General features: G+C 43.0%; 1 protein-coding gene across 5 annotated transcripts in view; it reads left to right on the forward strand.

Annotated features, from left to right (window-relative positions):
- The first annotated feature begins 3,907 nt into the window (after positions 1–3,907).
- CAPN3 (calpain 3, (p94)) overlaps positions 3,908–24,174 on the forward strand; it is a 32,476-nt gene continuing 12,209 nt past the window's right edge. For 3 of the 5 annotated variants that reach the window (XM_009887961.1, XM_009887962.1, XM_009887964.1), the window contains exons 1-11: positions 3,908–4,488; positions 11,284–11,353; positions 13,766–13,884; positions 14,539–14,672; positions 15,105–15,273; positions 15,901–16,041; positions 18,556–18,639; positions 19,018–19,103; positions 19,845–19,922; positions 20,372–20,532; positions 22,776–22,957. In XM_009887961.1, coding sequence (XP_009886263.1) covers positions 4,195–4,488; positions 11,284–11,353; positions 13,766–13,884; positions 14,539–14,672; positions 15,105–15,273; positions 15,901–16,041; positions 18,556–18,639; positions 19,018–19,103; positions 19,845–19,922; positions 20,372–20,532; positions 22,776–22,957 — 1,518 coding nt within the window. In that variant the 5' untranslated portion in view covers positions 3,908–4,194. Of the gene's footprint in view, positions 4,489–11,283; positions 11,354–13,765; positions 13,885–14,538; positions 14,673–15,104; positions 15,274–15,900; positions 16,042–18,555; positions 18,640–19,017; positions 19,104–19,844; positions 19,923–20,371; positions 20,533–22,775; positions 22,958–23,565; positions 23,578–24,174 lie in introns of all 5 variants that reach the window. The other 2 variants (XM_009887963.1, XM_009887965.1) reach the window with 2 other exon arrangements.

A 24,174-nucleotide genomic window follows, 5' to 3' on the forward strand; every position in this document is an offset into this window, starting at 1 on the left:
AGTGAAAGACAGTAATGTTGGAGTACAGAATTCTCTCCAATAGCTGGCTTTGAAACTGCTATTGGGATTTTGAAAAGGCACAGGTAAGTGCAATACTGGCTTAGGGTAGCAGCTAGACGCACGCACAAACATTTTCCATGTTATTAGTCCCCTCTCTCTGCAAGTACTACTTAAAAAAAAGTCTTTTTTTAGGAAAGAATTGGCGTTTTTGGATGATTGAATGTCATTTGTTAAGGCAGCCCAGTGAAGCAACTCTGCTTATGGAGAGTTCTGCTTCTCCACATCTTCCAACTCTTGCCATGGTTTGACTTCCTTTACAAGCTTTAGTAATTTCTTATTAAGTCTTTAGTACCTGGGGCTGGGATTTGAGCTTGGTATTTATGAAGGAAGTTTTTCATTTTAATGGGATTAATTCTGCATTTAGTCATCCCACTTCATGCTTATTCCCCAGTTCTCTTAAAACTCACCCAAATTTTCCATTGCCTCCTTTTCCCACCATCTCTGCAAACAGAACTGGTGTGTCCTGATGCTTTCTTCCCTTTCAAAACTAGGAGACATCCTGAGTCCCACATCCTCTACATCCTGCCTATTCCCACAGCCCTTTCCATATCAGCCATCTCTTTTCACAAGCTACCATTGCTCCACGGCTCAAGTTGGTTGCCCTTTTCATTTGCTACAGTTATCAACGATATTATTTTTAAAACCAGTTACGCTTTGAATCAAATCTGAACATGCCACCAGTTTTTGTGGATATAAAAGGGCAAAATTTACTTAATTTCTTTAAGCAAGATAAGAAAGTATTTTCTAAAGACATCAGTAAATTAACTCTTAAGAAAGGGAGAAGGATAGTGACCATTTTTGCCAACTAAAGGTAATGTACCCGTCCATTTGTACGTTGTTCCCTACTCTTCTTACTAAGACTTCCCTGTGCTTGGTCAGTCATTCCCACCTGCTGCTGTTTGTCCTCTGCAGAGCAGATTTCTGGGAACAGCAAATGTGAGAGCAAACCGTGACTCCTCCACTCTTGAATACCAAGTGAAGTTTGTTCCCCACCAGACTCTTAGGTTCCTTCTTTTTTATTCTGCAGAGCTGTTCGTCAGCCCCTTCTAGCAGACTGTGTGAGCCTCCGGTCCAGGAACTGGCAGCAGATGCAGACTTAATGCAGACAAGTTAATCCAGGTAGAACAGTAGCAATTTTTACAGTAGCAGATTTTTACATCTGTGAGAAGAGAGACAGACCTTATTTTTGAGACAGACCCTATTTTTCTATCAGCTTCTAAGCTTTAATTGACGATTGCTTCTTATGTTTAAACATAGCAGGGCTTCTGACAGGATATAATTGTTGTCTGGAGCATTTTAATGAAATGTTTTAACTGGTAGTTCTGAAGTTGGAAAGTAAGTGAAATAAAGTAACAATGAAGCGAGTTACATGCCTTGTTCCTCCCGACCTTCTTTATACTGTTGAGAATCATTACTAAGTATTCTTCCAAGGGTCTGTAGTTATAGTGAATGACTAGCTGCTATACTCTGGCCCTCAGTAGGCTATCTGCATGATAGTATATACTCATGGGTCAAATTTTCAGTGGTATGAAGTGCCTAACTTCTATGGATTTCAATAGGAATTAGTTGCTGAAAATCTTAGCAGTTGTGTCTTTAGATCTGAGGAAATAAATTTCAAAGAATATAATTTACATTGATATTTTTAGCAATTCACATACTTTTCCACACATTTATGCCGTAAATGAAGAAATAAATTTATAGTATAGCTTTACAAAATAGTAATTTAATTCAATTGGTGAAAACTGGAGATAAAACTTCATCAAAATTAAACAGAAAGATTGTCGTCCATGTAGTTCACTTTGCTCTGTCTGAACAGGTCAGCTATTGGGCTACTTCTACTTGCAAAAAATTCCATTGCCAAAGGTGGTTTAATTCCTAATGGACAAAGGGTTTGTTTTGCTGTTTGTAGCAGACAGGAGATCCATTCTTTTCTATGGTAACTTGTGTTTCTTTAAAGACACCAGTTATCTTTTACTAGCAACTGCTGTTTCTCACAAAAAAAAGAGACCTACATAACAAAACCATTTGTCCAATAAAAAATAAAAAACGGAGAAGCTGTTTTTTGAACAGGTATAACCACGTAATACTCCTCAACATCCATAAAGAGCAACATTGGGTTAGAATGGAGAAGTGCATGTCCACCTGCCATTCCCTATGCAAGCACTAGCTGAACTGTTAGCTGTAGCAGTAGGTCATACTCTGACACTTGCTGACCATCCCAAGGAAAAAAAAATAAAATACTGCTAATCCTTCACTTGATCCTCCCCACCAGCCCACAAGGAGTTTGTCAAATGCCACACCTGTGCTGCTGATATTCTTCCCTTAACAGAGCTCTCTGTACAAGACATAACAGATGAATTTTTTTATTGGGCAAGAGGGGAGAATATGAAAGAACAAACGTATGCACAGGCTCCAAAATGAGCATTTTTGCTGAAGCTGTGCAGTGAGAGGCCCTTGCATCACACTACTTGCATTGCTCTTGAAATATCCTGGAAAGAGTGACACATGGCTCTGCCAAGCTGTCCTGCAAAGTCATGTCAAGTATGAGCCCTGCAATCCTTGCATCTAAATGTAATGAGGAAGTGATCAATTCTGCATCTGGACAATCCATCCTGAAGCAATCGTATTCCTGTTTCCATGATCACTTGAATCTGTCCTTTCTGATTGCCCTGTTGGTGCAAGAAGGCTTGCATTCATGATGAAATGAAAAGGATTTAGGCCACCATTAGAAGACTGAGGATTAATACTCCTAGAGGTTAGTCAAGTTTGCCAACTATATTATCTTCTTTAAAAGCTCCTCTAGTGAAGTTGTTTTTAATGAGGTCTAGAGGTTGTCCATTGTACTGTTGATTTGAAATGTGTAAACCAAGAAAATGGCTCAGAAAGAAAAAAAGAACCAGTGCTTCAGAAAACACCATAGTACTAGGGCAGAAGGTCAGCGATGTGTACATGAGCCAGAATCCAGAGACTAGTGTCATTAGGCAAAAATAACACTGATGTCATTGTGTGATTTAAAACTTCCCAATCAAAGCAAAATCAAGGTGTTTGTTAGAGGGCTTTTCTTGACACGTAAACAATGTCACCTTTTAAAGAACTGGATTATAGAAAAGAGCAACATGTGTTTAGATTTTCTTTCATGGAGACTGTGAATTTGTCCCGTATCCCACTGTTGTGTGACAAAATAAATGTGCAAAGTCAGACATTTCCTTTAAGATTGGTATATCCTAACACACACAGAATAGCCCAGTTTCCACACTGGGCCCCTTATAAATATTTCTGCCCCTATATCAAATGGTGCTTTTTACATGGTAGGTGATTTTCACAAGATGAATCTTAGCGCTGGCCATCTGCTTCCTAGAGGAGCCCAACCCAGCTGGCAGGTATTGACCTGACCTCAGTAGCATCAAATAATTACCTTTTTCACCATTAGGAGCATGTCTTCAGATAAACCTCTCTACTAGTAAAAATCTCTCTCTATATATATCTTTTCTGCAGCAAAAGGTAGAAACAACAAGTCAAGTACAACAGTTCCTTCAGGAGTGTCAGGACTAGTTTATCGGCTGGCAGTACCTCATAAGTATGTTCCCAAACCAGCAGGAGTTTAGCTTCCCGTTTCACCGTTCTCTCTACTTAAGGAAAAGATGAGCTGCTTGCACCAGGAGTCAGCCTGCACACGGAGCCTGTCCCAGGAACATGCCTGGCCTCAGCACAAGCTGCGCAGAAGACTGACACCAACTCACTAACCCCCTCCCTCTCACTTTCCCTCTCTCTCACTCTTTGCCTGTAGTTATTTTTAGATTTCACGGGTTAAAGCTTGTCCCTTCTGGGTGCTTATACGCACAGGACAGGCACACACACATGCTGTAGATACTACAACTCAGGCACGGGAGTTAGCCAACAGATTATCTCGTTCCACATTGAGGAATAAATTCCAGTTTCTTATGACAAAATACTGCCCTCTGAGAGGATGCATGACGTGCTCAACCGCAAGGAATTTTGTTGCTTGCAAATTTGACTAGGAGACTTTCAACGGATAGAAAAAGCGGTTTACACAGCAACTTCCTCTTTTCTTGAATTTCCTCCCAGTTTGCAAGATCTTGCTTTCTTTCAACATTTGCTTTAAGCCTGATTCCCATGCCGTCCGCCATAAATGCAGCGGTGGCTCAGCAGACAGGTGCTGGGTCAGTTCCCAGCGCTACTATTAGCACTACAACTGAAGGTGCGGGTGGGGGCACAGGGGGAATTTATTCTGCCATTATAAGTCGCAACCAGCCCATTATCAGAGTAAAGGAGAAGACCTATGAAGAGCTTCACAAGAAGTGCCTGGAGAAGAACATCCTCTATGAAGATCCTGACTTCCCACCAAATGAATCCTCCCTCTTCTACAGCCAGAAAATACCCATCAAGTTTGAATGGAAAAGACCACGTGTAAGTAACGTGTTTGCTGAGTGCCTTTTACATTCTGTAAATTGAAGTATTCACCATGAGCTTACATTTTTGCAGAAAGTGTGTGTCAGGGGAGGCAGGAGGAATAAGCTGGAAATATATTTCCTTAGAGCTCTCTGGAAGAACCAGCTAGGGCTGTGGAAGCTCAGAGAGTTGTATATAATGACTAAAATATAATAAACAACAATGAAATAAAGTAAGAGGTGGAATGAAATATGTAGAAAAAGAAATACGGAATTTAATTTTCTTCTTGCATGATTTGCAAGGATTTCCTTGTCTGAAACTGCCAAAGAAAAATTCTCCTCATTCTGCTACAAGTTATTGGGTTTGCTGACACTTAATTTTTAAATGCTACCTTATTTCACTTACAACTTTACTTTAGCATTCCGCTGGTTTCATAATCTGTGAAAACAAAAGGGCATATGGTCTGAAACATGCTTTTATTCAGTTGTTTGTTCCCAACATTGCTTAGCCAACTTAAAAATGTTGTTTAGCGTATTATCCACTTACCATGAATGTGAGTGTTGTAATCACTGTGAGGACCCACTCCTTCCTACTAATCCCATCTATTTTTCCTGTCTTGCGGGCATTCCCCAGCCAGCCTTCCTCTTCTTTCCCACTCTGAGTCTCCCTCAATTCCCAACTGATTCCCCATCCTACGCAGGAGGAGTTGTCCCCTTTCCCTGTCATTCATGCTGAGTGGCTGCTCCCCTCTGGCGAGGCAGCCCCTGGGATGCTGCCTCAGCCCCCGACATCTCTGTCTGGCAGTGAGGACATGGTTCTAAGGAGCTTCCCCAGCTCCCTCTCTCTGGCATTTTTTGGCCACCTCTTCCAGATTTGAGTAGCAGGAGGCACCCTTGCAGGTAGCTGTTACAGACGCAGGGGAAGGCCATGTGCCTCTGTCACAAAAATGTGAGCAGCGTGGGGGAAGCATCGTGGCTCCCCCGTTTGCTGTGCCCTGTCTGTATATGCTCTGTCATTCCTGCATCATCACCACGGCTGCATCAGCTCCTGGAAACGTGTGCGAATGAGTTAAATGCAGCCACAATCAATCATCTTAAAAGGGATGGGATTTCCCCTATTTCTACAGAGAGGAAAGCGATATAGCAGTACAGTGGATGAGTGGCAGCACCCTGGGGCAGACAAATTGCTGGTGTGTACATGAGAAAACATCAAAACATTAAAAAAAAAAAAAAGGCACAGTGTAACCTCACACTGGTCTAGCGTATCTGAACATGCACAGACTGAGCCTTCGGTTTTGGGAAGGTTCAGGCTTCAGGATCTCTATCCCAAAGATATTTCTTTAAGCCAGTCATTAACAAATAAGTTTTGGAGTTCTATACTTATTATTCATGCAGCATGCTGAGGATTGTAGAACGACTCAAAATATGACCTAAACATCAGAACCAAAGCTATTTATGTTCTTTTGACACAAGTATTGTCACCCGATGTATCTGTGGTGCCAGCTACAGGTAGAGCAGAGGCAGGAGATCCAGAGCGCTGCAGTCTGCACCTGCTGAGTACTGGCGTGCAGTGGGATCATGGATCCAGTCGGTCCTGACCCCGGTAGAGTTGGCTGTCCTGCTGGGGACACACCAAGCCTGTGCCTTCTGTTGCAAATGTGCGTGTTTGTTTTAAACACGCACATTTGCAACAGTATTTGACCCTGTAATTCAGGTCACTGCTGTACCTAGTAGGTCCCCAAACAGGAGAGACTCACATTTAAGGCTTTCTGCTTTTATAATGTATCCCCCGCGTTGCCATCATACCACAACTGCGAAGCGAGACTTCTCTTGGGCGCTGATGCAGAAGACCCGTATTTATTGGTGCTGATCTTAATCGACCCAGGACTTTGCTTCACTGGACTTTGAAACTGGATGTTATATAGCACTGGGAGGAGGGCTTGCCCAATAGTAGTAGGTACACAAATAGACAGACATGTTAACAGAACATCATAAGGTCAAATTAATATGAAATAGTAATACTGGGCTAAAGAGTATTTTGCTAAAAGGTCAAAGGAATCATTGAAGCCCTAAACTTAAAGATTTGACCACACAGGCCATGTTTTGTAATAGTCTATAAAGATATGGACAACTTCTGTTCTTATTAAATTTCAATGGCATTTTTTTGGCAAAGAAAGTGACTAGCTTATAAACTATAGTCTTATAAAGTGGTAATTTTCAATCGCTTTGAAATTCAGGTCAAACTTGAATTGCATCAGACTTAATAACGTATTCTAAAAGAAAACAAAATACCAGACAGTTCAGAAGTCCTGAGAGAGTATCCTAACATTGGCTTCACTCTAAATCCTTTCCCTGATTTCTATAGGATATTGTATATGCCACACATCCCCAGAAATAGCAAATAAACAAGGGATCAATGTGCTCTAAGATCTCATTGGAAACAGAGAGCTGGGAAATAGGCAACCTGTTGCTGACTGCCTCTGGCTTCCTGAGTCACCTTAGTCATGCCACCTAACCAATTTGTCTCCAAGCTCCCCCCACCCACATCAGATCAATGTATAAGAATATAATGTACACAAAAGATTAATGCTGGCCTTAAACGAGCATTATTTGCGATGATGTGAGTCAACATGGGATTGTTGTGTGCAAGTTTTTCTAGAAGCTCCAAGTACGATTTGAGGTTATTGATGATGGTGGTATTTGATTATTGATGACGGTGCTGTTCCTCAGCTGAATAGTGGTTCTCCGCTGTAGCTCTCAGCACACTGTGCTGACATACGGAAAGGCTCCAAGTCAGCTTTTGCACCCGGAATTTACAAGGACCCCAGAGAGCAAGTCAGCCACATGGATGGCACTCTCCCAATCCCCGGCTCTGAGCTGAGGTGCCCATTGAACCCCACGTGGGCAACTCCCCCTCCCACGTGTGGGCTGCCGGGACCTGGGCTCTCTCTGCTTCCCCTGGCAACGGCCGTGCTGTGACTCGACATTTTCCTCGGGGCTCCTGCAATCCTTTACTGATGTGGTGAGAGGTGTCCAGCAGCCCAGCACCGGAGCTACTCCTTGCTCTCCTGCGTCTGGCCCTGCAAGCTCTTCTCTGTGCTACCTGGAGGTCAGGTCCTCCTCCACTGCCTCCCAAAATGATTGTCCTGTGCCACTGTGAGGGCAGCGAGGGCACAGGGACCATTCTTGTCCCTTACCGTCAGAAGGACGGCGGCCACACTGAGCAGCTGTGAGCCTTGGCATGGGGGCGGTGAGAAGGCCCCTGTAATTCTACCCAGCTAGTGACTGCCGCGCCGCGACATGAATGTGGAGAGCAGACCGCCTAACACTCAATTCAGCCAAAAGCCAAGTGGCAGCCCTGAAAGTTTCGCTGAGTAAAGACTGCAGGATCCATCCAGTGTTTCTCTTCAGAGTATGCATGAGCGTGGTTTAGGTCCGTAGAGGGGAATGAAAATCCCCCTCAGTTGATGCATAACATTAAATCATTCACTCACCCATGGAAGGGAAGAGCTGTCCTCACCTGCACCAGGTCATATCCAGCTCAGGAATGGGCTGTGCACAGCTTTCTTGATGGCCTCAGCCTCCCATGCCTCCGCTGCCTGTAGGAGCTTCTCTCAGCTGAGAGCAGGGACGAGGTCACCAATCTTAAAAAGCTGAGAAAAAGTCTGTACTGTAACATAATGCAGAGTATCGAGAGGTCCTGCTGCAGTCCTGTTTGGATCTAATGACACTAGGACATTAATAGGAAAGCTCTGCCGTGACGCTGTGCCTTCAGATGCACTATTGTCACTCTCCTTGCTCAAATCCAGGTCACAGCATTAACCTCCAGATACGATGACTTCCCTGTGGTGATCCTCTCCATAGCCAAGAAAATCAGCAGGAGGAGCTTTCTTTTCATAGTGAATACAAATGAAATCAAGTCAGCAGACTAGTGGATTTTGCGTAGAACGAAAAGGAACCAGTCAGATCATCTGCTGCACAGGTGTGAAGCTGCTTGAATTTAGTAATCAAAAAAATGTGTCCCTCTGCAGGGAGTACTACAAAGCAAAGATGGCGTTTAGTACCACCAAGGCAGGACTTTCAAATGAGGGTAATCCAGCCCTGAAACTCTAAAACCAGCTTGGTGTCTGACAACGTCAAGGTCAGCCTTGAAGTCTACAGCACAGCCATTTAATAGCATGGTCTAGGCCATGACAGGCCAAGGGAGAAACACAGGGCTACAGATTGTCTTAGGCAAAGCCAAAGAAGATGCTTCCTCTACTTGATAGGATCAGTTTAGGGAATTTACTTAGAATTTCATAGTTTATTAACAGCAGGTTTTTAAAGGAATTAATGCCTCTTGCTGCAACAGTATAAGCTGACTGGAGGATTTTTCCTGACACAGAAGAAAAGCTAATGAAAATATAACAAAGGTCAAATGCCATTTTTGGTTGTGTGCTGCCTTTGCATTTTCCACTGCTCTTTTCCAACTGAGTCATAAGTACGCTCTGCCCAGAAAGCAGCATGCACTGCTAATGGGTTTTTCCTAGGATTTTCTGTCTCCCTTGCTTTAACTTTGACTCTTTGTAATGAAGTTACAGTCTGAACTGAATCAACCCAGTGAAAACAAAGGTCCTTTGGGTAGTACCAAGGCAGCCTGAGGCACTCAGATTGGAGGAGGCTCTTTCTAGATGAATCATTGCATCAGTGAAGTGCAGCCTATTGGAATTCTCTGCGATAACTTGACTGAAGACATGAAGAGCAATCCCTTGCTCAGCCAGGGAGACTGGAAGGACAGACCTGCCACCTGCATCTTGAACACCAGGTCGTCTCGCTCTCCTGACTAAGTACTTTTCATCAGCCTTGGAAGACCTTGCAACCTTTCCCTGTAACCTTGGCTGTACTCAGCACAACTAGCACAGCTGGAGATGAACTAGAGTAATACAATATTAAAAGCATATCTACACTGTACTAAACGCACCTAGCCACCATAAAGAAATGCAAGAAAAGCATTTCTGTCATAGCTAAATCAGTCCACATGACAATTGTATGATTCCCTCCTTTGCATTCCTTTACCAACCATCCTCCAACACAAGTCCATGATTCAATAAGTTGCTCTGCAGAACAATCATCGCTGTACGTTTAATATTTGGAAACACTTAGGCAGCATCTAACTGCTTTCATCTAAAACACAGCATGCTGGATTTCAGATCTTGATACTTCAATAGGAGCAGGATCAAGTTAAAATACAGTAATAGAGGCTGAAAAAAAACACAATATGAAAACCTGGCATCTCACCACTAGTTTTCGGGAGAGCACCACAGCAATGCGAAGAATATTTTCAACAGAGCAAATGGGTGGAGAAAAGCATGAAGGCATCTCAAACAGCTGCCTTGATGGAACTGGACCCCAGGACAGCTGACCGAGGCCCAAAATAGCAGGACAATTCCTCTATTCCCTCTCTCCAGGAGAATAAGGTGACTGCTGGGGGGAGCCGGAAGCTGGTCTCTCTGGCTATATGACTAATCCAAATATTTACATCAAAGCAACTCTGCTGATTACTGTGAAGGAGCAAAAAAGTGGGCTCAAGCCAAGTGAAACTACTAGACCTGAAACATGAGTCTGGGAAAATCCAAGGCTACACAGATGACATGAGAAAAAAGCTTTAGACTGCAGAGGTAGCGTCAGCTGCCTGTACTGCCACACGAGCAATTGTCAGTTGTTTTCTTTTTTTCCTTCTCACCCCAGCCCTGCCATCTTCCAGCAAATTTGGTTCCTGGACTATAGTTTGTCTTCTTCCCCATTTGCAGTTGCTCATTGAAGTGGTCCTCAGGTTGCAATACCCTACCTTCACAGGAGATGGGTCCAAAAATTAGGTGTCTCCCTTTTCTTCCCCATACCAAACATTCGAGTATGAGTGATGGCATAAAGCAGGGTCTTTTTTTTTGTCTCTGTAGGACAGGTTGTACCTATTTCTTCCCTTGGCTTTTTTATACCCTGTGGTTCTTTGTCCTATATGGAAGAGGTTCTGTGTAACCCTGCAATAGTCCCACCTCCATTTGCTGGTAGTTCCTGCATAGTTCTTCCTTCCCTACAGCAATTTCTTAATTATGTATACCTGTACAGCATCTTGTGTGCATTCTGTACTAGTGTAAATACTGACAAACCTAATACATTGTCCTAAGTGTGGGACAAAAGAAGAGCTTCCTGTCCTTGGAGACAGATGATATTTATTACATTTCTGAATACAGCATTGGCAATTAAATACTGCAACATGATGAAAAGAGTAAAATCTCTTAACCAACAACTGATTATTCCTGAGAATTAAATATCTGATACTGAGCAAATTTCAAAGAGGAGTATTACTGGGGTTCATTCCTAATGAAATGCACTTTTCAACCCTATTAATACCTCAGCATATTAGTTACTGCAAATTGGACACCTTAAACCTGCGGTCACTTTTAAAGAATTCAATCTGGTCCCCCTCATGTTCTTTCCACCTACCAGCTCTCCTCTCTCCTCCGGTGTTTATTTTCTCATTGTATGGAAAAAATATTTTTCCTTGTTCTCCTCATTTTAACTCTACAGAGGGAGCCCCCCCAGCTACCTATTAAACCCTGTAAACACATGGAGAAAGCTCTGCCTGAAGTCTGGAATATCCAGATTCTAAAACATTTTTGTAGTGAAACTCGCCTGCTGAAAACTCTGCAGGAGACTTTGATATCCACAAACTCTCTTACAGGACAACATTGCCCTAAACCAGCCTTAATTTCTGTGGCAAACAGGTATGATAACACATGTTTTTCCTGCTTACCCATCTGTTTATATTTTGCAGGAAATCTGTGAGAATCCACGGTTTATCATCGGTGGAGCCAACAGAACAGATATCTGCCAAGGAGAATTAGGTAGGAAATTCTTACCTCAATCCTGCACTTTTTAAAGTCTGCATCATAACTTTGCTCTCAATTTTCTTTTGCTTCCAAGGTGATATTTGAAATCCTCTGTTTCAGTATACTGCTACACATCTACTAACTCCTCTATATAGCAAATCATTGATGTCTGCCTAGTAGCAATCTAGGCAAGAACTTCAAGCGAAAGATGCTTTGCAGGGTATTTTGCTTTTCATGAACTAATATCATGAGTGTGTTACAAAGCACCACTTGGCCTTTCTCTCGGGATTTGAGGATGAACAATATAAGTTAAGATGAGAATAAGAGGTAAAGAGAAGGAGTTATTGACTGAGAGAAAAATCTGATCAGCTACTGTTGTATTTTTTCAGGTTTTTAGTCCTGTTATTTCCATACAGGATCTTCTGAAGGCCTCCAGCTAAGTGTACCTTGTACTCAAGGACAATGCCTATATAGAAGAATTTAAGCTTAGATGCTCAAAGAGACTTTAATATACAGAGCTGCTACTTAGGTACAAGTGATGCCTCTGCAACAGTCATCCATGTGGCACTCACCTACACTGCTTTGTACAGTCATTCCCCACTCAGCTTTGTCATGTCTTTCATGGTTCTCTAACTTCTCCTGTGACCTTCTTCCTAAGCTAATGCATCTTAATATGTGTTAATCTCTTAATTTAATTTCTGTGCTTGTGACTGTTCTCACCTTCCAGTACTTTTTTTAAAAACAAAAACCACAAAAAACTCGTTGCCTTTTTTTTTTTTTTTTGAGGTGACCAGAGCTTCACAGTTTCCAAGCTGTGGACGCAAATGAATTTATGTGTATAATACATTCTCTGTTTTGTCTTCCATTCCTTCCTCAACTACTTATAGCATTGTTTACCTTTTTGAGTTCTGCTGAACATTGGATAGTTTAGAAAACTCCTGTTCACAGTTGACCCCACATCCTTCCTACAGGGAAATAGGGAACTGTCATGGTTTAACCCCAACCAGCAACTTGGCACCACGCAGCCGCTCACTCACTTACACCCAATGGGATGGGGGAGACAATCAGAAGAGTAAAAGTGCAGGAAAATAAAAGTGAGAAAACTCATGGGTTTAGATAAAGACAATTTAATAAGTAAAGCAAAAGCTGCGCGTGCAAGCAAAGCAAACCAAGGAATTCATTCACTACTTCCCATCAGCAGGCAGGTGTTCAGCCGTCTACAGGGAAGCAGGGCTCCATCATGTATAAGGGTTACTTGGGAAGATAAATGCCATAACTCCAAATGTTCCCCCCTTCCTTCTTCTTCCCCCAGCTTTATATACTGAGCATGACGTCACATGGTACGGAATAGCCCTTTGGTCAGTTGGGGTCAGCTGTCCTGGCTGTGTCCCCTCCTAACTGTTTGTGTCCTTCCAGTCTACTCGCTGGTGGGGCAGCGTGAGGAGCAGAAAAGGCTTTGACTGCTTAACAACCACCAAAAACATTCGTGTGCTACCAACACTATTCTCATCCCAAAACCAAAACATAGCACTACACCAGCTGCTAGCAAGAAAGTACGTATAGAGTTGGCTTTCCAAAATATATATTTTTTTTCCTATGTTTTATCACTCCACCAGCTTCATAAATTTCTTTTACGACTCCCTGCAATCAGGTTTAGTTTTTACTACCTCATGTAATTCTCTCGCCCCACTAATTCACACTGCTCAGGCAAGCTTACCCTATAACCTCTCTTACAGTAGGAGCTTGGAGGTTTTAATTAAGGGTTGAGGCATCCTTTGCTGAACACAGAAGTACTATGGGAGAAAGTCACTTGCCCAGAGCTCCTACAGAGGCAGCAAACTTGTGCAAGAGTCTGAAAGAGGAACTGAAAAACGCTAAAGGGGGCAGTGTTTACAACAGTGCAGACAGATTGAAAAAGAGGAAAACGTGTCAGAGCGATGAAGCAGGAAAGAGGCCCCACAGAATGATGACTGGGACAGTGGGTTATCTTGAGAGCAGAACATGAAAATGCAAGACTTACCCTCAGCTGTACAGATCTCCACTTGGGAGAGTTATTTCTCAGCTGGTCTCTGTCCTGAGCTCGGAATGACAACTAACGCAGGAAATCAGATAGGAGTTCATGCAGGACAGGGAAATCTTAACACAGGCAACAACGCTCATCAGATTCTAGGCTTTTTCTAAATTACAGGGAACATCTATTTAACAGGCTTGTACCTAGCTGTAAATGATGCCAATGAGCATTTCCAGAACACAAATAAATACAGTGCTAAAGTACTGCAGAACACATGGAGAAGATCCCTCTCCTGAAAGGCGATGATGGCATGCTCTACTGAGAATTAACACGTCACTTTGCAGTATCTCAGGGTTTCCCTTTGATTCGAGTTGCTCTGTCCCTTCATTTTGTCTGCTGCTTCTGCTCACTTACAGGTGACTGCTGGTTCCTAGCTGCCATTGCTTGCCTGACACTGAATAAAAAACTGCTCTGCAGAGTCATACCACACGACCAGTCCTTTATACAAAACTATGCTGGCATCTTTCACTTCCAGGTGAGTCCCTCCGTCTAGCGGGAAGCAGACGTAACTGTATTTACCCAAGAGAGCGCTCAGCTCTCAGCGCGCTCTTCCCTTTCACTTCTCTGCCCTTTGGACGATGCACAAGCGACGGCGGGGAAGGAAGAGGGATTGAATTGCCTCACCCTAAATTGTTCCAACAGGGCGGTCACAGAAAGGCCAGCCTATACAGGGAATTAGGGAGCATTAAGCCACCAAGGAAGCGTTTGCAAGTTGCGGTGTCCTGCATGTAAGGGATAGCAACAGGTGCCCGGTCCTGCCTGGCTGCTCAGATGCAGCATCCAGCCAGCACAGGCACGCGGGTAGTTGGCAAGAGCGTCTATTTTTAGGCCCACAAGCAGCTGGCCTCCGTCAAAAACAAGTTATTGAAGAACCGCTTATTCAGAAAAAAGATTGACTGCTTTCCCTAATTCCCTTGGCTTCCCTTAAGGGACCTCTCACTGGTCAGCACGCATTGCCCAGGGGAATTCAGTCCAGCTGCCTCCCTCCCAACAGCCATCACTTTTTGCCACGTTATGAAGCAGTTGATTTCCACATTTCTCCTCTCTCAGCCTGCCTTTCAGCCAGGTTTCCCCTCCCTGCACCAAGTCATCCCAGGGTTTTGTTTTTCTTCTGTTTGCCTTTATTCAGTTCTGGCGCTACGGAGACTGGGTGGACGTCGTCATCGATGACTGCTTACCCACGTACAACAACCAGCTGGTCTTTACCAAGTCCTCCCAGCGCAACGAGTTCTGGAGTGCCCTCCTGGAAAAGGCCTACGCAAAGTAAAATGACCTGCTGGACTGTGATGGGCTCCCTGCCAAGGCTTTGGCTGGGGAGGTCGTTAAACCACTGCATACAGGACCTATAATGAGCACATAGAGAGGCTCTGAACATACCAGTGCCATTTCTCATAGATTCTCATGCCTCAGAATCGGGGATGGGGTAAAGCATATTTTCTAGGGGGTTTTGCTACTCGTTCAGAGGTCTTACATTTGATTCTCACCACGTTTTTTTTTTTTTAATATGTGCAGGTGGCATGTTTTAAAACTTTTAACTTGAGGGTTACCAAACAGATGGTTTGTGGATTTTTAAGTATGTGTGTTTACATACCTATTTATACACACACACACACACACACAATATAAATATAAATATATAGCTAAGTATCTTTGTCTGTGTAAAAGATAATCTTATTTTCCTTTTCTCTTTCCAAGACTCCATGGGTCATATGAAGCTTTGAAAGGAGGCAACACCACTGAAGCCATGGAGGACTTCACTGGAGGAGTCACAGAGTTCTATGAGATCAAGGATGCCCCCAAAGATATCTATAAAATCATGAAACATGCTATTGACAGAGGATCCCTCATGGCCAGCTCCATTGATGTGAGTCCACATGAACTTTGCAGATGAGCCATAAGAAATGATAGAGGAGAGGGACCCCTCCATCTGTATGCCACCTTTTGGAACTGCTTGGTTTAGTCCATATAGCGAACATACATTTCTAGGAGATGCAGTAATCTCCATTAGACACCACCTATTAGCAAATAGCAAGCGCCAAAGGGGAAACGAACAGAAGTAGAGCATGGAGGTGGGGAGAAGGGGTGGGAACAGCAAAACCAGTGTGTCCCACCCTCAGTGCCCTTGCCCAGTAAAATGAGGTTAGTAGGGGGGTGCCACAACTCTATTAAGACACAAATCCTCACGTCAAACGTGTTAAGCATGCAAATACTTGGGAAATCAACCCCTCAGTTGTCTTCATTTACTGCGGTTATTTTAAAAGTGAAAGTACAAAAACTAGCTTCAATAACCATTATGGAGTATGAAGTTGCAGCAAAGGCAGAAGAACAAGCAGTGCTATCAACCACTATAGATAAGTATGGATCATTTAGTGTGGAGTGAGAGAGAAGTTATCTAGGCTATCTTTTACTACTCATCTTTCTTGTATCGTTTCTCTTCTCTCTCCCTGCCTCATCTTTCTGCATGACACTTTTCTCCCATTCTCTGTACCAGGATAACCTAGGCTTTTCCTACGGATCAGCTCCTCGGAGCGACATTGGGGAACTGATTGCTCGAATGGTGAAGAATCTAGAAAACGCGCAGATGACTCACTCCACTGTAGACTACCAAGGCACAGATGAGAGGCCAGCCTGGGTTCGTATGTTTCCAAAAGCAGTTTGCTTCACAGGGCTTTTATTTACGGACAGAACAGTTACAGAAACATATGACATGTGCTTTTAAATCCTTGTTTGGATTTACTAAGTTATCCCAACACTAAAGACCTGCTCTTATGGATGCTATTTGACATATGTATTAAGGGATTTCAGTCCTTTCAAACGCAGCGACTGATACTAGAGGGCTTTGCTGATACTGAGGCAAAGGGCTGTTGGCTTGTGGCAAAGGCTTATAATTTCCAGGGATTACCTGTACAGCAGAAATGGAGAGCAAAATCACATCAACTATGTGAAAGTGGCACATGGGTTATTGAATTTGGGAACCAGATACGATTAGTGGATTTTTATAAAGTACCTCACTTGCAAAGGATGGAGAGAGCGAGAAAATTAAAACACTAGAACAGAACAAGATCCCCAAGCATGGAGAGGGTGTGAAAGAAAGAAAAAGCAAGCTGCGCACAGCTGTCACTCCAGGTACAAAGGCTCTTGGTGAACTTATTTTGAGACAGAGGGTGCTATGGGGCTCACCCCACCAATGAAGGGGAATCTGCTCTCCAGATGCTCCTGTTAGATTACTGCCTTTAAGTTCCTCATTTAAAATGCATAACAAGGAAAATGAAAAATGTGTGGAGCTTTACCTGAGTGATAAAATACAAAGTAACTCCAGCATACCTAAGTATCTAGCAAAAGAGAGAGGGGGATGTTAAAACCATGAAAGGAAAATCCCATACTGGGAAACTTAAAAGCTTCCAAATCTGTAGAGGGACAGCTGCCATACCTTGCCCTTTAGGGACCTGCATTTCCATGACAATGAAATTATATCTCTCATTTTATAGAGAGAAAAAAACCCAACACCCACCCCAATTACATCACCTAAAACTTTTGGTTGCGCAAACTGTCTTCTGCATTTGCAGCAGAAATAGCTGATTTTTCCACTTTTGACATCCATATTTAGTCTTCCTAAAAGACTGAAATGGTGTAATTCTTTGGGAAAGCCCAGCATGACTGCCTTGTATTGCAAGCGTGGCTGCCCAAATCACTCATCTTTTGGGGGCGAATTTCCTCCCCAGTGACTGCTTACTCAAAGAAGTTTGGAAAACTCTCTGTAGTTGCTGCTCCTGCAGCCATTTTGCTGCTGGCCATCACCAGAAAAGAAAATTATGATTCCTGATGGAAAAAGGCAGATAGTGCAGACTTCAGAAGCACTTTAGAGAAGTGGCCCAGGGCACCAGCAGAAGTTAATATTCTTAAATAGAAAAGAGAGCAAGGGGTTCTGATAAGTAAGAATGGCGACAACATGAGTAGAAATGAAGAAAAAAGAAAAGATATATGAGGTTATAAACATAAAAAGTATGAAAACAGGAGCAAGAAAAAGAAGAAACAAGAGCAGAAGGGAAATAATGGAAAATAATTGAGGTAGCCAGGAAATATTTGGATGAGATCCCCCCTGTGCAAGCTGAGAATGTATCTGTGTGACCTTACTAATTCTTCATTTCCAGCCCTGTCTTTCTCATGCCCTCAAAAAAGGGATGGCAGAGTTACTGGCAGTGCCTTGCGGTCATCTCTCAGTGACAGACACAATGGAGGAGGGGAAGTTTCACACATGGTCCACGTGTGCATAGAGGGGCCTTCCCTTCCCACCGTTCCCGGTGATCTCTCCTACAAACACAGCGGACTGTGTGCACCTACCATCTCCCTCTCAATTATTTATCTCCCAGATAAAGACCATTCTGAGGTTTACAAATAAAAATATATCAGACAAACTAACAGTTGATTACCAAGACAGCAAATGTATGTACACCTGAGCAACACATTGCTAAAGAAAACTATGCCCTTCCTGAATGTCAGCTGGAAAAAAATTCAAACATGAGGATTTTAACAATTATGGAATAAAATTTACATCTCCACAGGAAATTAAAAAAAAAAAAGTGAAGTTAGTAGTAACAGTGTATTAAATAGGGTGTTTTAATATCATTGTGGTAAGATTTCAGCAATGTGTAAAGGTGGAAGCATTCTTCTAGGTGTTGATCTGCTCTGATGTTGCCAGTTAATATGGAATAACCTCACTGAGCCATACAAGAACATACTGTCCCAGAAAGGGCTGAATAGTCCTACTAATAGAAAATCTAATTATTTTGATTAAGCATGATATTTTGATTAAGCATTATATATATCTATATAATATATATAAAGCATGTTCTGAGTGCAAAAAGCAGTAACCTACACAAAAAGTAAGTCACAAAATGTCCGTTCCTATTGATATTATTGTTTTGCTTTTTTAGTTCATGCTTCACTCCTTTCTAACCAACAACATAAAATCTGTGGGCACTAAGCTTGGCCACCTTGGCAAACACAAAGAAGAGAAAAAGACAAAAACTCCTGTCACCTGAACAGTGTCCTCCTCCCTCCGAAAGCCCCGGGTGGCAATACCTGCCTCACAGCAGATGGCTGAGCTTTGCATGACTCTTACAAGTTTTTATCTTGTGTTTAACAGACCATAGTGCCAATGCAGTATGAAACACGGATGTCTTGCGGGCTGGTCAAAGGTCATGCCTACTCTGTCACTGCCGTGGAAGAGGTACGTACAATCCCTTTCCTCCAGCTATGGGGAGCTAGGGTCATGGATGTCAGCCAAGCTATGAAAAAAAAAAATTATGAGCTAAGAGAATAAACGTTATATTTAAATAAATTAAAGCTTTGTGGAGAATCAAACCTGTCCAGGTGCTGGCTTTCTGGGGAAAATGATATTCCACCATGTTCTGGCTCAGCAAAGGTGGCCACAGCCGGCCACCTCCTGGTCTTACAGCCTTCCCTCACTCACCCCAAGCAGGTCAGGCTGGGTGATGGCCCAGAAAAGCACCATCACTGGAGGAGCTGGTATCAGTGATTTGACAGGCAGAACGTTTCCTTTTGAATCTACTCTCAGTCTGTTCTTGTTGCCTTCTTTTTCAATTAGACAACATTTAAAGGGGAAAAAATACGTCTGGTAAGGCTAAGAAACCCCTGGGGGCAGGTGGAATGGAATGGACCTTGGAGCGACAAGTGAGTAAAAAGGAGCTTCATGTGAATTGAAAAAAAAAATAATTGCAGCTTTATTTGCCCTTATGCAGTTTGTGCATGACCCTACCGTTTCATGAGGTATCTGAATTGTCTTTGCTGTTATTTTGACACATGAGTTTTGAAGTTGATCATATTTGAGTGCTTAGTTGAAGCTGTAAAAAGAAAATAGTATCTAGAAAAGATGTTAAGAGGGGCTTCAATCAATGGAAATTAAGAGAGTGCCCAGTCTAATGGCACAGTCAATCTGATTTTACTGTCTAGCAAGTTCAGCAATGTCCATTTTCAAAAAATGGTGTGACAGTAGAAAAATCTTTTAAGTTATGGAAGAACTGGATGAAGCAAGAGGTGAGTACCTAAGCAAGTTTGGATAAAGCTTCTCATTACCTTTTACTGAAAGGAATTTCAATGGCTACTCCAGCAATGAGGGTCTGCAAACACTTTAGTCTTCAAGATAAATAACATGAACATAGTTCAGCAGATTTTTTGAGAGCTGCTAAGAGGATGTCTGAAGAGAAGGCAGAGAGGAGTAGGGCAATGGCTTTCTGATTTGGGCATGTGGAGAGAAGGGTAGCATTGAGAACAAATGGTTGCAAGGCTGACAAAGGAAAAATTATATGGATGTAGCAAGATGACTTTTGACTTTACAAGGCTTACAGCAAAAATTAGACATTTTAATGAAAACTGTACTGCAAATTTTAATCCAACTTGTTTACTCCTTTGAAGGTCAGAGGAGTGGAATTTCATTAACGAAGCAGAGAAAATCCGCCTGCAGCACAAGATCGTGGAGGATGGGGAGTTCTGGTGAGAATCAGTCAAAAACCTGCGTTTCTTTAGCAGATACACAACTATAGCAAAAATGAATCACACTGTACTACCTAAATCAGCTAAAACTGTTGCAGCAGTCCCTGTTCCCTTTCATATTCCCTATAAGCCCTGCCCTGCAATCCCCTTATTCTCCCACCAGGGTTACTGAATGACACCAGCACAGTCCTTCTAATTATGCCACACTTCCACAAGCTCTCCATCACCTATGTACCATCCTCTCAGCCCAGTTTCCCCCAATTTGGAGCTGTACCTGTGTTAATTGACCAACCAGCAGGCCAAATGCATTAGGAAATCATGGTGCTCCCCCTGCAAACTTGTCCTAATAGTGGCAGTAGCATGGGTCACCCTCCACCTCACCAGGATCTTTCAGACCACTACCCAGCATGTAAATCTATTTGGGTTCAGTTTCCCCTCAATTCCTCCAGGATATCATTTGAAGATTTCATGAGGCACTTCACAAAACTTGAGATCTGTAACCTCACACCCGATACTCTGGAAGCAGATAAACTCCAGACCTGGACTGTGTCAGTCAATGAAGGGCGCTGGGTGAGAGGCTGCTCAGCTGGAGGTTGCCGCAATTATCCAGGTGAGCAATGGGTTTTAAGAGAGATACAGCCTCTCTGATGGGGACCGTATTAGATCCTACAGGCTAAGTCATACCACCGCCTGATCAGTGCTCAGCCACAGCAAAAGCCTTGCTTCCTCTGTGGATGAGGCATGTGATTTTGTAGCTGGAAATCTTCTGTCACTATGTTTGTGAAAGGACCTTGTAAGCCCCAAAGGCAGGCCTGGCAAAGATCAGTCATTGTTCAAATACTTCCCAGTGCCCCAAGTAAGAGGGGGAAAAAAAAAAAAATAAAAATCAGTTTCACTGTGTTAGATTTCACTTGGGAAATCCACTTTCTGGTAGGTTTCACAGAATTCACAGAATTCACAGAATTCACAGAATTCACAGAATTCACAGAATTCACAGAATTCACAGAATTCACAGAATTCACAGAATTGTTAGGGTTGGAAGGATTCACAGAATTCACAGAATTCACAGAATTCACAGAATTCACAGAATTCACAGAATTCACAGAATTCACAGAATTCACAGAATTCACAGAATTCACAGAATTCACAGAATTCACAGAATTCACAGAATTCACAGAATTCACAGAATTCACAGAATTCACAGAATTCACAGAATTCACAGAATTCACAGAATTCACAGAATTCACAGAATTCACAGAATTCACAGAATTCACAGAATTCACAGAATTCACAGAATTCACAGAATTCACAGAATTCACAGAATTCACAGAATTCACAGAATTCACAGAATTCACAGAATTCACAGAATTCACAGAATTCACAGAATTCACAGAATTCACAGAATTCACAGAATTCACAGAATTCACAGAATTCACAGAATTCACAGAATTCACAGAATTCACAGAATTCACAGAATTCACAGAATTCACAGAATTCACAGAATTCACAGGGTTGGAAGGGACCTCTGGAGATCATCTAGTCCAACCCTCCTGCCAGAGCAGGGTCACCTACAGCACGTTACACAGGACAGCGTCCAGGCGGGTTTTGAATGTCTCCAGAGTGGGAGACTCCACCACCTCTCTGGGCAGCCTGTTCCAGTGCTCCACTACCCTCAAAGTAAAGAAGTTCCTTCTCATGTTAAGATGGAACTTCCTATGTTCAAGTTTATGCCCATTACCCCTCGTCCTATCACTGGGTGCCACTGAAAAAAGACTACTCCCATCCCCCTGGCATCCTCCCATTAAGTATTTGTATGTATTAATAAGATCCCCCCTCAATCTTCTTTTCTCTAGACTAAAGAGACCCAAGTCCCTCAGCCTTTCCTCATAAGAAAGGTGCTCCAGTCCCCTAATCATCTTTGTTGCCCTTTGCTGGACCCTCTCCAGCAGTTCCCTGTCTTTCTTGAACTGGGGAGCCCAGAACTGGACACAGTACTCCAGATGCGGTCTCACCAGGGCAGAGTAGAGGGGGAGGATGACCTCCCTCGACCTGCTGGCCACACTCTTCTTGATGCACCCCAGGATGCCATTCGCCTTCTTGGCCGCCAGGGCACATTGCTGGCTCATGGTCATCCTGTTGTCCACCAGGACTCCCAGGTCCCTCTCCACAGAGCTGCTCTCCAGGAGGTCAGCCCCCAACCTGTACTGGTGCATGGGGTTATTCCTCCCCAGGTGCAGTACCCTACACTTACCCTTGTTGAACTTCATAAGGTTTCTTTCTGCCCAACTCTCCAGCCTGGCGAGGTCACGCTGTAAGGCAGCACAGCCTTCTGGCGTGTCAGCCACTCCTCCCAGTTTTGTGTCATCAGCAAACTTGCTGATGGTACACTCTATCCCTTCATCCAGATCATTGATGAATATGTTGAACAAAACTGGGCCCAGTACTGACCCCTGAGGGACACCACTTGTTACTAACCTCCAACTAGACTCTGCGCCACTAACCACAACCCTCTGAGCTCTATCTGTAAGCCAGTTCTCAATCCACCTCACTGTCCATTCATCTAAGCCACACTTCCTAAGCTTTCCTGTGAGGATGATGTGGGAGACAAGTGGTTTAAGTACATTGGAAGTTTGTCAGATGCCAATTCTTCATTTTATATCTTCCTTTGCTGTGCAGTCTTCTTAAAACTATGTAAAAAAAAAAAGTAAAAAACCAATATATGCATATTAACCCAATTTTAACCTTCCTTCATGAGCCACAGGCAGGGAGCTTAAAAGTTCTCTTTGATCATGAGTATCGTTAGAAAACTGAAGCTTTTCACATTTGCTTTGGGTTGTTGGTGGGATTTCACAGATACATTTTGGACCAATCCCCAGTATCGCTTGAAGCTCCTGGAGGAAGATGATGACCCTGAGGATGAAGAGGTTATCTGCAGCTTCCTCGTTGCACTGATGCAGAAAAATAGGAGGAAAGAACGCAAGCTGGGAGCCAACCTGTACACCATTGGCTTTGCCATCTATGAGGTACCAGACTTTGTTCTTTGCACCACAGTTGCAAATTCTGACAGTATACATTTACCAAGAGAGTCACTGAATCAATCAGCCTGATTACCTGAACTGCAATTTTTACTTTGCAAGGAACTCAGGGAAGAGAAGAAGGAAATTCAAGGCTTTGTAACCATTCAGACCATAGTAACCTCAGGGTTTACCCCATCTAGAAGTAACACACTCTTTAGGCTTTTGTAGTGCCAGACTTTAATATATTCTTTCCCATATATTCTTCAAACTCCCTTTCATTCTTGCTGAGACTAAACATTGCATTGTTAGAGTCATGTAAAGAAAGGAAACAGACATCCGAGATGCATACATAGCGATTAACCTCTCCCTGCTATCGACTTCATGAAGAAGTCAATTTACTCAGTCCCTTGCACAAACACATTTAGTTCAGATCTTGGTGGATCTCATGTAGACCCCAAGCAATATAGAAAGGGGGAGAGAAATTACTTAGAATATTTATGCAACTTGGGGCATTTAATTACTAGCTGTGTCCCCAGAAATCTATGTGAACACTCTTCTGTGTGATCTATAAACAAGTGGACTCACCTAGCAGCTCTGACTGTTTCTTCTCTTTGTTTCTCCCTAAGGTCCCCAAAGAGGTATGAGCAGAAAGGAGGCAGAGTGACATCTTGGTGTATACTCACAGCTAGTGTTACTGTTGTGCCTGTTTGTAAGTCAGCAGGAAACTGTCTAGTTGAGTTGTTTTCAGGGAGGCAGCAGGAAACTGTCTAGTTGAGTTGTTTTCAGGGATGTAACAGAAGTGAAACTGCTAACCTTTCCGCTTTGACTGTTTTTTAGTAACATTTTGCCGAATAGTTTTTAGTTCCTTCTCACACGCACCCCGTTTTCACTTGCACCTTTTCCTCAGTCCTGCTCTTCTATTCTGGATGAGACCTGGCCACGGCTGCACAGTCCATCAGTGAGCCTGGGCTGCAGGAAGCAGCACCAGCAAGCATTTTGCCATCACATTCCATGCAGAACCACCCTAAACCACTTCCATTTCCTCCTGCAAATACTGCCAATGGCCTATATCCTGCAGCTGCAGTTTTCTCTATAGTCTTAGAATTTGTTTGGAAAAATCAATGGTATTTTCAGCCATTGAATAAAATGTATTAAAACTACACCGATTGAGTTTTTCTGAGCCTGCCGGTAGCTGAATCATTGGCATCACAGGTTTTACAAACAAGCTCACCGGA

This window comes from Charadrius vociferus, unplaced genomic scaffold (assembly GCF_000708025.1).
Source record: "Charadrius vociferus isolate BGI_N301 unplaced genomic scaffold, ASM70802v2 scaffold337, whole genome shotgun sequence".
In the NCBI taxonomy this organism is placed as follows: Eukaryota; Metazoa; Chordata; class Aves; order Charadriiformes; family Charadriidae; genus Charadrius; species Charadrius vociferus.